The 17,479-nt window shown below is 37.5% G+C and overlaps 1 protein-coding gene across 1 annotated transcript; it reads right to left on the minus strand.

Annotated features, from left to right (window-relative positions):
- Positions 1-342: 342 nt before the first annotated feature.
- On the minus strand, positions 343-8,609 carry LOC145462623 (ran-specific GTPase-activating protein-like). The gene is made up of 5 exons (XM_081446193.1): positions 8,472-8,609; positions 8,275-8,384; positions 8,007-8,164; positions 6,953-7,078; positions 343-2,309 (listed from the first exon to the last, which is right to left on the minus strand). The coding sequence occupies exons 1-5, from the start codon at positions 8,484-8,486 to the stop codon at positions 2,050-2,052; spliced, it is 669 nt and encodes a 222-aa protein (XP_081302319.1). The 5' UTR covers positions 8,487-8,609; the 3' UTR covers positions 343-2,049.
- Positions 8,610-17,479: the final 8,870 nt, after the last annotated feature.

Below are 17,479 nucleotides of genomic sequence, written 5' to 3' on the forward strand. Positions count from 1 at the left end.
TGGTCAAGGTTGTCACCATTAGTGACTTCCCTGTGACACATTCCCAAGAGAAACATCTGCCAGATCTCTCATTATTTAATGTTTTCTTAACAAAACACAGCCTCACTTCATTTGCAGGCTTATAACTGTACATGTCAAAAAAAATTTGTAAACCTGATCCCAGACTTAGCATAAAATAATTTCGAAGGTTTCCGACTTTTCAAAAGCCAAGGGGACAGTATTTCCAACAGCAGCCAGAAATAAGTGTGCGTTTGAAGGATAGAAAATACGTCTGTGTTCGCAGGCCGAGGAGGCAGAGAAGAGCAAAATATTGTTGTTTGAATTTTCTACCAAGTACTTGCCAACAAGTTAAGGTGCTAATTTTATTTTGCATATTAAATTAAATATCGCTATTCAGCTTCATAAATTTTAGCAACATCTTTAAAAGTATACACTTAATCATATAATAGCTAAAAATCAAACTACTGGAGAGCAATAATACTGGTATTTGAAATCAACTCAAACCCAAAATTACTTATGTCCCTAAAACAAAACCAACAACTACTCTCGGAAACAACAGAGTTATACTCTGAAGCACAATAGACATGAAAAGAAATGAAAAAGAGAACTAAAATTCAGTTGTACAAAGGGGGGCAATCAAAATTTAATCTGAGAGGAAAGAAAGGTATCTAGTTTTCGAGGAAAGTGCGAACTATCTACACAAAGGCATTTTAATTAAAGAAAAATACTTTCTTCGAGTTCTGAAAAGCTAGAAGTCAAGTTAGCAAAATGTTACAAGGACATGTTTTGAGAATGACACTTGGTAACAATGAATGTACCTTACTTTGCTGTGATGTCATCAAATTCTAAAATGCATTTGAAGTTCTAACAAAGAGAAAAATATTCTGTACAAATTTTAAATCTTTGGTACTTTCAAAACTTAATGAGAGAGATTGTTTTAAGGAAATGTCAACTTAAACTACATGTACGCTATATAGTATGTGCAAATACCAAATTGGTGTACAACACTAGGAAAATAACGTGAAATTAAATGAAGTTTGCCATAAATATTATTAGCTTTCTTATTAATAATATCATGTTGGTATTAAATCCAAAAAATGACATCCTTGACCTTGGAAATTCCAAAAAAAATAATGTTCTTAAACTATCGAAATGGTACATACTGAGTAATACTGTTGGCATATATAATAATGTAGTCCTAAAATATACAAAAGACAGCTTTGCAGCTGGATCAGGAATTTACGAATTTTAAAATTTGATGACATCAAAAAAAAATTACAACTAAAAGTAAATATGGAAAACTGGTGAATTAGTTGTTGGCCAAAATGAGTGCTACCCAGATACACCCAAAGTGCACCACTTAAATTACAAAACAATATTGACTACAGTACAATACTGTACAGTGTATATGGGTGTAAAACTCAGCCATTGATTCTGATTTTCTTATAAACATTGATATCTTGAGAGCAGTGAAAGTTTCTGAAGTTAGCCTTACCTCATAGTTTGTTTCATAACAGCGAACATCCATCAAGTTGGAATGAGATTGTGAAGCTACTCAACCTGCAAGAGCTGTTAATATGGTTGCTGCAAAGAGACCTTACTCATGAATGGTGCAAACTGAAATCTAGATTCAAGCCAATCATAATAAAATATTGGCCATGAAGATTAGCTAAACTGAGCTGTGAGTCACTTAACACTTTTCAGTTGCAGACTGAAATAAACAGTGTCACTAATCAACACTGCACAAGTAGCTGTAAGTCCAATTAAGTGTATTATGTACAAGCAGACACAAAAAGGTCGTCAGTAGAGGGTTTAAAATGCCTTAACGTCAGTTAGACTGTCTAGATTACATACAATTAACTGTAACTGTTTTGCAGCATTAGTGAATAAGGTCAACTACTGGTCGTATATAATGTCCAAAGAAGGCCTTTTTGCCAAAGCTCTGGAAAGCAGAGCAAAGTACTTACTCTTGAATAACTCATTTCAGCCTAAAATGACATACTTGCGATACACGTACAATGTTATCTGTTCTACAATACTACTAACACTCTATTTTTCTGGTGTATCCTCGCTTTCCACTGATTTATCCTCTTTTGTAGTTTCACTTTCTTCTGTTTCACTACTCTTACTAGCAGTTTCATTGTCTTTATTTTCTGACTTGTTTTCTTTGTCTTCTTCATCATTACTTTCCTTGACTTTAAGACCTTCAAGTTCTTTCGCAAGCTTGTTGCTCTCTTGTTCATCTGTTGTCTCGTCTGTTGGCAACTCTCCTTGGCACTTGATAAATGTGTCTTTGAATTTCTTAGCATCTGTATGTAACATTAAAAGCATTCATTACTCAAGAAGGAAAACATGTACAATACTGATGCTTTTGCCTTCCTCAGTTTGTGTCATGTACATGCATCATAATACTTGGCAAAAGTTAAGTCATAAATAGTACATCAGTACAATAAGAAGGCACGAACTATTAATCTTTTACCCTGAACTGTTTTTGGCTTAAACATTGTGGAAACACAAAAACAGGATTTGGGGAAAGCCACACAATGTCCTTTTTTCCAGAATTAAATTGAAATTTAGATAATAGAAATAGCATAACTTGGACTTCTAAAATGTGTAAAAGCTTCCTGTGTAAGTGATATCATAAAGCAAGGACAACTGTTAAAGAAACAAATATACCAGACAAAGTCAATTAGATTAAATATATATTATTTGGAGTCTGAATTACTGTCAAACCAGACGTTCTTTTGACAGGAACTTAGTAACGTTGATTGATTGACAGTTTTCTTGAGGCAAACTGTAACTTACAATTCAAATTTGCTTGAGCATAAAATAGAGCTGTAACCAGGATAAGACATATTAAAGTGAAAAAACACTCTCTGGTTGAAAAAGATTAAAAAACATAAGTTTTTGGCTATCAGTCTATAGCCTTTAATAAATGAAAAATGTAAGCACGCGAACAGAATATATATGAAAAGGGGTGCAAAAAAAAATTTATGAAAATAGAATACAAAAAGAAGTGTGAAAAAAGCTAAAAAATAAAAATGTAAATAAGGTCTAATTACAGTAAAATGGAGTATTGCCTAGGGAACGGTTTTGAGTTATTGTCTGTGTCGACGGTTTTAGTTGTGTGCCAGGATTCTAGTGTTTTTTGAACGCGGTAATTGCTTTTGTCAATAACACAAGCATTATCGAAGTCAACGGAGTAGTTGCTTTGCCACGCGTGGTTTGTGACATTTGAGCCCTTTGTATAGTTGTTCAAATTTTGTTGCTGTTCCTTTTTTTGGGTTTGGAAGCATCTTCCGGTTTCTCCTATGTAGTTCCAAGGACAGTCTTTGCATGGGATTTTATAAACTACATTACATTGGAGATTTGAAAGTTGTCTGAACTTCAGAGACCGGAATTCTTGTTGAACTCTTGTTAAATTTTTGTTGATTCTTCCATGATTATCAAGAAGGACACTGTCTCTTCCTTTCACAATACTCTAAATGTCTCCAATCCCAAAATTTCTTTCACTATTGAACTTGAAAACAGTGGTCAAATTGCCTTCTTGGACACCTTGGTTTCCAGAAGAAATGTTGTTGCCGTCATTGACGTGTATCAGAAGCCAACCCACACATATCGATACTTGGATTTCTCTTCCCACTGTGAAATAAAACACAAAATCAGTACAGTCTCGACCCTTCTGTTCCGGGCATCCAGCCTCCCTAGCAGCCATGAAGGAAAAACACAGAAAACAAACCAAGTCAGGGCTGCGTTCAAAGCTAACGGCTACAGCCTGTACCCATCGGCTTTTATTTCTAACATTCTCAATAAGAAGCCACCCTCACCTACAGTTCCTCCACCAGAAGAACTGGTTTCTATGTTTTTCGAATGGGCCAAGCCATCGGATACGTACCAGGGTTTTCCATGCCTCCCTTACATCAGTGGCCTAACCGAGCCTCTTCCAAGATTACTCGGCAACAATGAAATCTGTGTGGTCAACAAACCATTCAAAACCCTTCAACAAGAATTCCGGTCTCTGAAGTTCAGACAACCTTCAGATCTCCAATGTAATGTTGTTTATAAAATCCCATGTAAAGACTGTCCTTGGAACTACATAGGAGAAACCGGAAGATGCTTCCATACCCGAAAAAAGGAACATCAACGAAATTTGAAAAACTATATAAAGGGCTCAGATGTTGCAAACCATGCGTGACAAAACAACCACTCCATTGACTTTGATAATGCTTGTGTTATTGACAAAGCCAATTACTGCATTTGAAAAACACTAGAATCCTGGCACACAGCTAAAACTGTCGACGTGGATAATAACTCAAAACCGCTGCCTAAGCAATACTCCATTTTATTGTAATTAGACCTTACTTACATTTTTATTTTTTAGCTCTTTTCACACTTCTTTTTGTATTCTATTTTTATAAAATGTTTTGCACCCCTTTTTGTATATATTCCATTTGCGTGCTTACATTTTTCATTCCTTAAAGGCTATAGACTGATAGCAGAACGCTTATGTTTTTTAATCTTTTTTAACCAAGAACGTTTTTTCACTTTAATTTGCTAGCCTACGTGTAGCTGTACCCACCCCCCGAGGAAAAACGGGAGGGAGGGAACGTCTACGAAGAGCTGACACGAATCGTGTTATGTGACGTCACAGTAATTTATGTAAGTTATGCAAACAAATTATATTTCCTGTCTGTACTCGTGTCCTCGCGCAGACAAAGGCCTCGTAAATATTTATTCTTTGGAGTTTATTTGCAAGTCAATGTCCCTTTTCAGTCCCCTTTTCAAGTGTATATTGTGTTTTAAAGAGATTGAAAAGAATTACGAGTGATGTTTGGTCAGAAGCAAGAAGAAGACAATCTTTGATGTAAACGTCGCGCTCGCAAATTTGGAGTTCCATGTGTACGCTACATCAGAGGACATTTGTAGGCAGTGTCATGTTCTCCTCAAGAAGAGAAATAATTTGCAGGAGAACCTGGAAGAATTACAAAAATCTATGAGAATCAACTACGCCACAAGTTTGAAGAAAGTTGGCCTTGTTTTCCAGCCGAAAAATTCGCTAGAATGCGCGAATTTAAGTTCGAAGAGGTTGACTAGCCTAAGCGACCTCTGCGGTTCATGACATTTGTACATTTGCCATTCTCTGTTCGGTCACTTGACCTTTTTTGTCGCTTCACTCGTGTTTATGAAGGGCACTTCATGTTGTCTAATAAGAAGGAATTTTGAGTAAAGTTGAGCCGTTAGATCGTGCTATGGCAAATTTTTAAAGGTCATAGGTCTGCATAGTTTCCGCTGTTATCTGCATGTCGCTTCGTAGAGTTTGACACCTCTGTAATTTTCCATGTGTTTATGCATTGTTTAGGCTCATTTCTATTGCAAGATATGCTCTCAAGTCTCCACAAATTTGCTTTTGGGGGACAAAATATGAAATTTACCGTGAACATGTTGCTTTATACTTGCATTCTACATCGTGACACCGGGCCCGGCTGTGATTAGAGCTGTTTTTACAAGTACAGTAGGAAGATCCTTATCACGCATATCATATTTGTTGTTGGTCATTCTGGCACCACATGATTCAAATGTAGCTGTTTAGGCGCAAGTCTGTTGACTGTTTTGCATCTTGTATATGCCATTGTTCGGCTTAGTTCAGGCAAGACCATGGTTTCGATCCTCCATGCGGATCTCATCAGTTGCCGGTATTTCTAAAATGCTCAGAACGTCTGTAGTTGCCACTTACTAGCGCAACTCTAAACTCGTACAGATGTGAGAATGTGAGACATTTTGCGGCTTGGCACAAATCTATTTTAGCCAATCAGTATTCTCGAAAGTATTGCTCGCAGTCTTTATCCAATAAGGAACCATTATATATTTCCATGCAAAAGCTTGACGTCACATAACACGATTCGTGTCAGCTCTTCGTAGACGTTCCCTCCCTCCCGTTTTCCCTCGGGGGCTGGGTACGGCTACACGTAGGCTATAATTTGCTTGAGCACGTTAGCAAGTTTTGCTTCACTTTTAAGGTCATTCCACTGAAATAGAACCTTCACTGAGATTTTTGTCAAACTTTGCCTATTGATTGTTTATATTGTGGGAACTTAAATTTTGAAATAAAAATGAGGGGTCCCCATGTTTGTTTAGGAGCAACAGCACCTTGTTTATACCCATGTATATTATGTGTTATACCCATACACCATGATTGTAGTCACAATTGCGTGCTAAATTCACGTCTCCAATGATTGCTTTTTGTTCTACACTGAGAATTGGTCCATATTTATTTTACACAGAGAAATTTATTAGTCAATTCAAAACAACAGAAAAAAAATGATAGGTCACCATACTCGTTTGCGAGAAAATGACGATTTACTTTTATGGTGAGGTCCAGCTGTAAAGAAAAAACCGCCATTTTTTAATGCCCGCGTGCTAATCATGCGTGAAATTATGCGCAGTAAGGATGCACAATGCAATTCTGGGAAATAACCTTAAGAAGTTCTGGCTTTCATTTTTCCTGACAGCAGTAAACAATACTACAGAGAGAGATAAAATAATAACTCATTGGTTGACAGTTTATCAACAGATTAAAAGAAATATCAGACCCTTTGAGTAGAGATCGCCAAACTGGAAATTAGGCTAAAAAATTCAAATTTGCTTGGCAATTCAATTTTGATGCATGGATCCCAATTTGAACTCAAACTGCCACTATTTTCTCCTACTCTGTAATATGCCTTTGACAATAAGCAGTATAATTTCTTATTTGGAAAAAGTGAAAACCAAAACCTATCAAAACTCAAACAGAACTTGACAGTTCCTGCTTGAAAAGCTAATTTGAATCAATGATTGCAAGTTGCATGAAGCAAACTGTCAATCAATATTGGCATATTGAGCTGCGATACTCCAAAGTTCCCGTCAAAAGAACAGTCAAACTGGATGTTCTTTTGACAGGGTTAGTAATACTTACTTTCTGCATTGGCAAATCTAATAGCCAGTGTTTCAGTTTTCATTTCTTCATCGGCAAAGTCCAGCGCAGTCCAAACCCACGCTCTGTCGCTACCACAATTTGTTTTAAGTTCCATGCCTTTTGTGACTAGGACAGTAGAGAAATACACATGTTATATTCAGGTTATATTAGAATGCAAAAGTTTAAATCTGTTCCATTTCTTTATAATAAACTCTGTGTGAATGACTGTGTGGTAAAGAAATGAAAAAATATTTTCCATAGGTTCTTGCAAGCTGCAGAAACTGAACCGAAGTTTGATTGTTATCACTAGATCTCTAACTCAGATATCTTGCACTCCCACTAACTTGAACTCACAACATTTCCCTTGGATGTGCTTTTTCAGCCATTAGCTATCTATAACCTCCACTGTCTCGCTCTTTTGTTAAATTTCCCTTGGGAGTTTGAGATAGTGGCTTTCAAATGTATTTGCTGTTACTTTGTACATACGTTGGATAGATAGATACACCGCTCCTCTTTCTATCCAAACATATTCTTCACTGCCTGATTTAAACCAAATATACACTTTGGCACTTTGGGTTTGTTTGGGTTCTGTTTGGGTTCAAGAATGATAAAAAAAATTGGATAATTTTTTTTTTTCCATTTGAATATCTGGGGATTAACACCGATAAATACTACATTGTAGCATAATAATTATTAGACCTATCAACTACGTGTAGGAGTAAGGTGTTCTTAAACCTTAGTCTATCTCTGCATCTAGATGAATGAAGTAGGAACATCAAATATATTATAAACCAGTCAATACCCTTCGAGGAGTCACATATTAAGATGCATTTGGTATTTCCAACTGATGCAGTCAAACGTTGTTAACTATTGGCTAGCATGGATAGAATTCTTACATTGATAGAGACTTACCACGACTCAGTGCAGGAAAATAACGTGCTTAGTCAGCAAACACTTTGGGAAAAGCTCGACTGTAAACAGGACGTTCAATACAAAATTTAATATCGCCATCGTGGCGATTACGAGTTGAATCTATTGAGAAACATAAACTTACTGTAATGATTTGCACAGATTTTAAACGTCTTGTCTCTTCTCATGAGGATTCTGTGTGTTCCCTTATCGCCATGTTTCAAGATCTTCACCTCACCGACACCTCTTTCTTTCCATTCGTTTTCTTCACCGCTTGTTTCAAATCGGTACAGTTTGGCGCGACTGTTTGGGTTCACAAATTAAAACGGACAAATATTACCACGTAACGATTGAGCATTTGCAAAGTCAGTTGAACTTCAAGTTTAAACATTTCAAGAGATAAATACACTTACAGTTTCAGGAGGGCCTCTTCGTCTTCCTCAAGTGATTTGACATCAACCTTGGGAAGGCTGACGAGCGGTTCGAAGTGAATTTCTGGACTGACAGGAGCCTCTTCAGATACCTGTTTAGAATTTCATCTGTTGAGCATTGAAACTTACACACATTTTAAAAATGAACACATAGAAGAATGCAAAAAACACAAAGCTACCTTTTCGTTGCTCATTGTGTACTGTCGAGGTCAAGATGATCAAGATATTACGAGAGTGTGCAAGCCGGTTTGCAAACTGTTCAAGGAAGCAAAATTATTTCGCGCTATCTCCTAATTCAAAATTGCGCAATGTCATACTACGCATCAGCTTGTACGCATCCATCTGGCCAGTGGCTTCATATCGTGGGCTCGAGCACTTAGATGGCGGGAAATTTGTGCACCTTGCCACAGTCGAGCGAACCTCGTGCTGCAAAGAAAGCATCGAACGCCATAATTACTTCGTTACTTTCTTCCTGTAATCCTACATGGTTGGTAAGTATGAAATTCTGAATAAGTCATAGATTATTTGATAATGAAAGAGTCAAATTCTTCCACATTTCAGTTTTTAACCAGAAGGAAAACTGGATTCAACATAAACAGTCATTCGGTTCATGTATGAAAAATAGCTCCTGTATTAAAAGACGTCTTGATTCGATAGCAGCTAATTGACTTTCGAGGATGTAAAACTTCGAGATAATTATTTTCTTCTGGATATCCTTATTCGTAAAAAGAAAATTCCAATACAAACATTGTAAAAGCTTCCTTGATTGACTCTTGATTCGTCATTATTTATTCTCGAATTGAGAAGTTCACTCAACTCACTCGATTAACAACAGATACATACGAAACATACGAAGCAATCAAACCTTCACAGTTTTAGCTGTCAAGTGTGAAAGTTAATGGGTTAGTGAATCTGCTTCAAGCAATGCACTCAAACGTTGCCACGTTAAGAGGCATCTGATTTTTCAGTTACTGATTTGTAAGAGTTTAGTTAATTTTGGCTAGAAAGAACAGTGCTATTAGCTTTTTCAGTTTCTTTTAGACAGGCGCTTACACGTAAGTTAGCAATACTGTGACATATCTATTTATATAATAAGTCAAATTACTCTCGCGTTTTGATTGGTTCTTACTTATGATCAATTGGAGGACAGACGCAAAGATGACGTCAGTAACACCTTTGTTGTTTCTTTTTCATATAAAGCAAATAGATTCCATGTCACCGTGCGTCTGTTCAGTAAAAGATCACAAAAGACGTCAAAATGTGGTAAGAACATCAGCGACACACTCGGCTATGCCTCGTGAAATACTTTTTTTGTTCTTACCACATTTTGGTGTCATCTGTGATTTATTACTGAACAGACGCACAGCAACATGGAATCTGTTTGTTAAACTGGCATGATCTGACGTGCAAAGCTTATCTGCTCCGTAATAAATGCTTGCGTAAAAGGTAGAATGGCAGAATGAGAGCAAGTGGCATGATGATTTTTGTTTACAAGTCAAGGTTCTCCTCACTCGCATAGACTGGCACACACAAACAAGTAATTCAAACAGTTAAGGTGACGGACAATAAACGAGTTTCCGGTAAACAATAAACAATATCTCTGGATCATCATTTCCAAGAACAGCGAACTTGTTCGTCAATCACGGTCAAGGTTATTAAAAGCTATTGCCATTTCTGCCATTAAGCGCACACATTCAAATGAGTAACATAAACACTAGCATCGCGTGAGGTAGGTCAGGAATGTTATTCGTTTCGCTTAGGGGTACAAATCAAGGATTCTGGTATCACTGTTGATTCCACTGTCAACTTGACTCAAAACTCTTGAAACTCAACGATTTTAATACTAAAACTCCTGGGTAAAACTCAGGATAAAACCTCCGATTACAATCGATCGACGACTTCGAAAACCAATTAGGTCACATGGTGTAAGCTATACATACTTAGTCTCCCGGACTTCACGCAATCCCTATAAAACGGTAACAACAATCACTTAGAGTGTTTATGACGAAACGCCGCTAACTTTATCTGTCAAACTATATTCTGAGGTGTACTCGAAGAAATAATAATGAAAAAATCGCTGTCATTTCTGTTTTTAGGTTCGATTTCCGTCGGTCTCTCGCGTCCGGTCGTGCTAGCGCTGGCTCCTTTCCTGAACAGTATGGACAGGTAATCATGTCTATTCCATTTTAAGTGGTATCTGTATCTTTTAGGGGTCAAATAAAGTTCAAGCCACACCTGGGCAGATTAGACGGCGAGCAGTCTCTCTTTTCCTCGAAAACCGCGGGGAAGAACGCAAAACAAGTAAGCGTGCGAGCGTGACAGTGAGCGTGACTGTGAGTGTGACGTGCGAACGGCGATGCCGCTAGCCGCTAGAAGCGCGGGCGTCGCTCGCTCGCGCAGCGGCTCACAGCATCTCTACTAGCACGTCACGCTCTTAGTCACGCTCGCACGCTTACTTGTTTTGCTTTCTTTCGAGGAGAAGAGAGACTGCTCGCAGTCTAGGCCAGATTGGTCTCCTCTACCTTTTCATATGGGAATCCTCCTCGGGCATTCAACCCGCTGGGTGCTCGTGTGTCTGTCACCCAGTCGCGGCTTTCTGACCATTGTTGTCCCAGTTGTGTTTGTACATGGTTATAAACTTCTCACAAAATACAAAACCTGAATAGAAAGTATTATTATGGCTTGTGTTTGCAGCCGATATAACGCGAGCTCTGATTGGCTAATTCTAGGGCATTATCAGGGGCGTAATCAGGATTTTTCAAAGGGGGGTCACACCGTGTCAAAGTGAGGGTACTCACCAGATTGTCATGTCGTTTACGTCAGCTGTTGCACGTTGCAAAGCAAAGCAAAAAACCATATAATAAACAACTCATTAACCTCGAACGTTCGGTCTTTACGGGAAAATCTCAAACCGCGGACTTGCCGTATTGACCTCGCTATCACCGAGTCAATACGACAAGGTCTTGAGATCTTTCTGTAAAGACCGCACTCTCGGTTAATACAATGTAAGTAATTAATTTTTGAAACAGTGAGACCTCCTATAAGTTCTCATGCGACTCTTTTCTTGTATGGCGTTCCTCTCTTTCGTGATTTATGTGACGAGATATGTAGGTTACTCTCTTTCACGGCATTGAATCTCCTATTCAATCGAAATTCGTTAAGTGTTTGGTCAAAAAATCAGGCAGCAGACCACAATTTGAAGTAAATTTTTCCATCATGCATCTAACTTGAGGACGCTTTTGTTTTCTGGGAGAAAATTGCCCTTATTTATGAGGGTTTTTTTAAATGCTAACTCTGAAAGTCAGAATCTATTTTGTCGAGTACTGTATAACAACATGAAAGAACGTGTTTGCCCTCACTTGCAAAACACCGAGACGAGCTCGTTGAAAACACGACGCGCAGCGGAATATTTTGGACGAACTTCGAGGACGTGTTTGGAAATGTGGTTAAACACTATCTTGAGTGTTTGATATATCTCGATCGAGAGAGAAAATGGAGAAATAAAATCGTAAAAATCTATGCAAGGTGAGTTCAGATATCCAAACAGCGAGTTTTCTTTTTGGTGAGACCCTAAAAATAACATTCAGACAAACCTTCGACAACAGGATGTTGGATTTATTTTCCCTTCATCCCCATTCCGGAATAACCTACTGTTCACTTGTCGCAAAACATGACTTATATGTATCGCTGCGAATGCTTTACTGCTTACCTTAAATTTTTGAAACCTCGAGATAAGCAATATTCGAGACCTTGTATTTCTTTGGTGCATTGTTTTCGTTATTCTTTGTGTGTAAATTTAGTTGTTGTATTTCTTATTTTCCCGTTACACTTTTTCATATCATTGTGTATTGTTTATTTTTTCTCAGTGTGAAATTAAAAAAAGACGCTTTTGCTGTAACTAAAGTGGCAACCCTTGTTAACGAGTCAACCGTGAAGAGCTTTTTTTCTTCCAGTTCCTGTCAGCTCAAAGTGAAATGCCAAACTTTCGCAGCGATAGAAGGTGCCATGGCTAAAAAGAACTTCTTAGGCTGATTATGACGTTCACAACACCACGTCACGTCAACGTAACTAAGAAATAAGGTGAAATTCCTGTTGCATGATTTTTCTGTGTACTCTGAGCCACGACAAAAACCTAAGTCCTTATCATTTTTGCCCAATCGTTTCCCCAAAATAGACACCTGATTTATTGGCGAATTCTAATTCATTTAAAACATTTCGAGGAGACCGACAATACTAGCGTTTGTATATTTAATGTCACCAAAGGTTCAGTTCTACGATTTTTAACTCTCGCGATTTCAGATTACCAGTATTGATTTCCTTTGTCGACTCCTTTGTCGTGGCCGCGTCGAATTGTGTGAAAGCTTCGTATTTGACTCAAATATTAAGTCTCAAAGCCATTTACCGAGACATTAGACAATACAAAAAAAGAAAATATTAGGTTTATTTACCATTGTAACAACCGTTTTGAATGAGTTTAAGACGAATTGATCTTCATTCACATTGACTTTTTTTCTATTTTTTCGCATTGATAACAATCTTCTCATTACTGAGCGGTCATCCATAACAGTGTCATAGTGAGACTTGAATAAGTTTTTGTAGGAAAAGCGCCTGGAAAGCACGCGAGCTGTTCTGTTATAAATTTGGTCTGGAATCTTTAAATACTCGAGTCCTGGAAGTTGACTGTAGAGACTGACATCGTTGAATTTGTCGACAGCTTAAGATTCTACTCCTACTGAGTGAAGAAGGATCTCTCTTCGTGGCCGGTCTGATTCCTTCTCTGAAGGCGACGAAACTCCTGAAGTGTCAAGTTAGTAAATCCATGGTCGTTTGATCCTTTAAACCCATGAGTAATTATCTGTTTGAATTAGTCATCTCTTTTATAACGTTTTCACTTCAAAAAAAATGTATCTGCTACCATTCAAACACATATATATATGACACACTACTGAGTACCGGGAATAATTCCAATAGTCATAACGTTAATATTTTGAGCTCTCATGGCCGGCGAGGAAATCTTATAGGGGGTCAGATCACCACTATGAAGTCTGCTCTGAGTCTTTCTCTTGGCTTTTGCTGTTACTAGCTCAAACTATCTAATTAATCCTAGCTATCAAAGCTTTTATTTATATTCATAACTGTTAATTGTTGATACTAAAGATAAATAACATGTTTAGGTTTAATTTATTGGACAGTTTCAGCTGAGCTGCTTGTGGTCCGAGAAGAGTCCTGAATGAGGGACTAGCTTCTAAATTTCACATATTTCGGAAGATTCGAAGGCTTGTAACTGTGTTTGAAGACATTACATGGAATAGATAATTTAAAGTAATATTTCAAGAACAAATCCAAAATATGCCTCTACACATATGAGCAAAGGACTAGAACAAGACCAGGGCTTTTCTAGGATATGATGAATCTCTTGTAACATGGCCCTGTTTAGCTGTTTGTTTTGTTACGTTTGTAACGTATTTACCACAACGTGGTAGAATAGAAAGACAACAGAACATTGAAGTTTGTAAAACTACACAGCGTGAAAGAATGAATCCGCAACACGAAACATACTAGCGCACGTGTTACACGCGATTTCGTCGCCACGCCGCGCGGTTCAAAGCCCACCTCAAAGCAATCATGTTGATATTGATTATTTCGTTGTCCGTTGTCAGTTTTTAATTATTATAACTGTGTAAAATTTACTCAACATTAACTGTTTTCAGCGTCAGCATACACACAATGTAGATTAAAGTTGAACATATTACACCTACATGTATGTCATCTCCGTGTTCCGACCTTGAACCCCAGTTTATCTTCAAGTCTCGTCACATTTAATTGAAACGCATGCAAATGTTTCAAATTTCGATCATAGCAACTAGCAAAAACATGGGCCAAAACCCCTTCCCTCCTTTCAATGTTGGAAAATGGCAAAATGCATTCATGTGTCCGTTCACATTGCACCGGGGTGAACAGGGGCAAAATGTGTGAAAACTGAAGTGTTTCAACAAAGGCTTGTAGCTTACGATTTAAAACAAGGCTTAGGTAGATTTAAATGGGTCAAAATGAAAAATAAATAGCATCAAACACACACAAAAAGCAAGCATATAACAAGACATACAAAGAACACAGGTTAGTCATTTTCACAACTGAGATATTTTGAATAGAGAATACTTAATTGAAGGTCAAAACCATAATAACAATAAAACTGTTGGAGCGATCTGTGCTCATAGTTCTTTAAAAAACGTTTAAAACAGATCTAATTTTAATAAGCTTTTAATAAGCAGAAGAAATTGGAAATCTCGGGGGCCCGAACACAAGCCCGGAACCAATGGAAATGTCAATTCCGCAATTAAACAGCATGCGGAAACCGGCCACGATATACATCCTATTTACGCCAACATTCTTGAAACAGGTGTGAGCGGCAAGAACAAAAGACTGTTTCTGGAATCCTTGCACTCTTTCTTAGACAAAAACTCCGTAAATGAAAGAGCACCCTTCCCAAGGGTTTACGCGTCACTGGTTGCCTCCTTAGGGGGCAACGAACAATAACGTCCCAGCTTATTAAAATTCTGTGAATCGCGCGAAATCATCATTCTCTGAAGAAGACCGCAGAAGGCGGTCGAAAATTTAGAGACATTTTTACTTTTTTAGATCTGTTTTAAACGTTATTTAAAGAACATAATAACAATGCACATATTAAATCTCATTGAGGTTACAAGGGCACTGAACTCTAGGAATACGGTAGCTAGAATCTAGTTATTAAAATCTATTTAAATAGATTTTATACATACCTATCCATTTTATTGATTTATCTATCGATTTATAGGTAAATAGATTTCGAATCTATTTATTAAAACAATCATACTATCCACTATAAATCAAGAAAATGTAAATATCAGTACCTCTAAATCCCATTTGACCAAGAATTGCAAATCTAAATATTAACTTAAGTCAAAATCAAAATGCAAGTTGTAGTTGTCAACGGCTTTTATGAAAAAAAAAAAGATAAATGAAAAAAGATGGTGAATTGTAAGCTCGGTAATGAAATGTGAAAATGACCTTGCTCTCTATGAGTTCTCGAAGTTCAGTGGATAGAGCGCCCGCCCGGTGTTCGGGAGGTCATGGGTTCGATTCCCGTCGGGGACTCAGATTTCCTCTTTGTCCCACGCTGATGCCATGTTGGTCAGTTCATTTTCTCAAAATAAAAGATGTTGGAAGTAACTGGAATCGTTTATGAAACAAGCCAGTATGTCAGGAAGCTAGCTGAAAGATTCAACCAAGAAAAAATCACCTCCAATGCCTCCTCACAAGCACAGGAGAAAAGAACCAAATCTAAGAAGTGTCGATCTTAGAACTTGTTGTCTACTTTAAATGAACACAAGTAGTAAAACCCGCGTTTTAATTTAAGTTTGCGTTAATGATACGACGTTGGGCTGGCCTCTCCGACAAGTGAGTGAAGCACTGGAGACCTCGGTACCCATAAATTACACTCTTGAATGGTTGCAGTCCTTCTTCAAGAACGTTATCAAACTGAAATAGATTAAATGATGAAGTCAGAATTTGTACTTGAAGAAGAGAAAATCTCTTTTGACTTGAAGTAATGCTAATGCGAAGCCAAATAACTGACAAACACAAATAGAAAATGACCGGTGATTGTTGCGTTTTAAAATTCCTCTGGCGTAGTGTGGACCGAAAACGTTTGATGCGTTTTCAGAGTGAAACCTCTGCTTTCAAATTCCTCCGACTTAGAGTCTTCATTAATGAGTCGAGATTGAAAGCAATTATTCAAATATCAAGGATAGCGAATACAACTTCCTTTTGCAAACACTAAATGATTTTTCAAGTTTCTCGCAGAATTTCAACTTTTTAAGTCTTTCGAGTAGAGATTTTACTACGATAGGAAACAAGGCGGCTGATATTTAGTGGCTTTTGGCCGACCAGCAGGTTTCCTTTTGCCAGATTGTGTCCATTGCAAGATGATGTTGGGTTATGAGCCCGATCCATTCTAACTAAATACGTGACAGATTCCTTGTAACCCTTTGTATCGCACGGTATTGTTTTAAATGTCAGATGTTAAAGGCCAGTATAAAAGTGCGTAACTTGTGCTCTGTCGAGCTCTCTCATGAAGATATACCTCATTAACAGACACAGACAAAGCCTCAAAGGCAAGAAGCCATTAAAACTAATTTTTCTTGCAGTGTTACAAACTGAAGAAAACCATTTGCGCCGAACACGAAGATTTGACGCATTCTGTACAATAAGAAAGCACGTGAAGTGGCGAAAACTGACTGCTCGGCAAATTAACAGTTAATTAAATTTAGAAATTTTCAGGAAACTAAAAGTGGAAATGTCAAATTCGTATACTGTAGTACTCTAAACTCGCTTCACAAAGACAAACAACATTGCAAAGTTGTTGGGCAGTGAGGTGCCTTTCCATGTTCGATTCTTTATAGTAAGTAGGGTAAAGAAGCTGTCTTGTACAGTAAGTAGTGTTTATAGCTCTGTTGTATTGTAAGAAGTGTATGTAGCCTTTATTGTATCGTTTTAGTGCAACGTAGCAGCAAAAGTATTGTAAAGTAGCAGCAAAAGTATTGTAAAGTGTAAGCAAACATAATAACATAAATTTTAAAAAAAATGTTCGGTCACCACGCTAATTAAGTACCAAGGACTGAGAATCAGTGAGAGCTGAAGAAACACTGGCCAGCGACTGATGGCCCAGGGCATTTCATCGTTAATATTATCACTCGATAGAAACAAGATATTTTTATCATTTTCTAAATATTGACACTAGCTGATATGTGGAATAACGAAAAACGCTGGCCAGCTTGTCAGGTTTCCGCAGCAATTTCGAGTTCTCGCGAACTTTCACGAGTGCTTCCATGAAATTTCCAATACGAAACAAAAACATCAATTTAATTACTTAAGTTGGGAAATTACAATTCATACTCAGTAGTCTGATCAATAGCTAGAGGTTTAAAGCTCAATCGTCTATCATGCTAATGTAAATAGCAAGCTGTTCAGACCTGTTGGGATTGCGAACAAGTGTATGAAACCGCAATAAAATGCGGTTAAGTTAAAAAGAATGTCCTCCAAAAGAAAAATCTTACGGGTTATTGTTTTCTTTAGTACCTCCCATTAGCACAACAGTACTATAAAGTTATTTTTAATTATTTGCGTTTTCTTTCCGTTTTTTTTTAAA

Source organism: Orbicella franksi, chromosome 12, assembly GCF_964199315.1.
Source record: "Orbicella franksi chromosome 12, jaOrbFran1.1, whole genome shotgun sequence".
Classification (NCBI taxonomy): domain Eukaryota; kingdom Metazoa; phylum Cnidaria; class Anthozoa; order Scleractinia; family Merulinidae; genus Orbicella; species Orbicella franksi.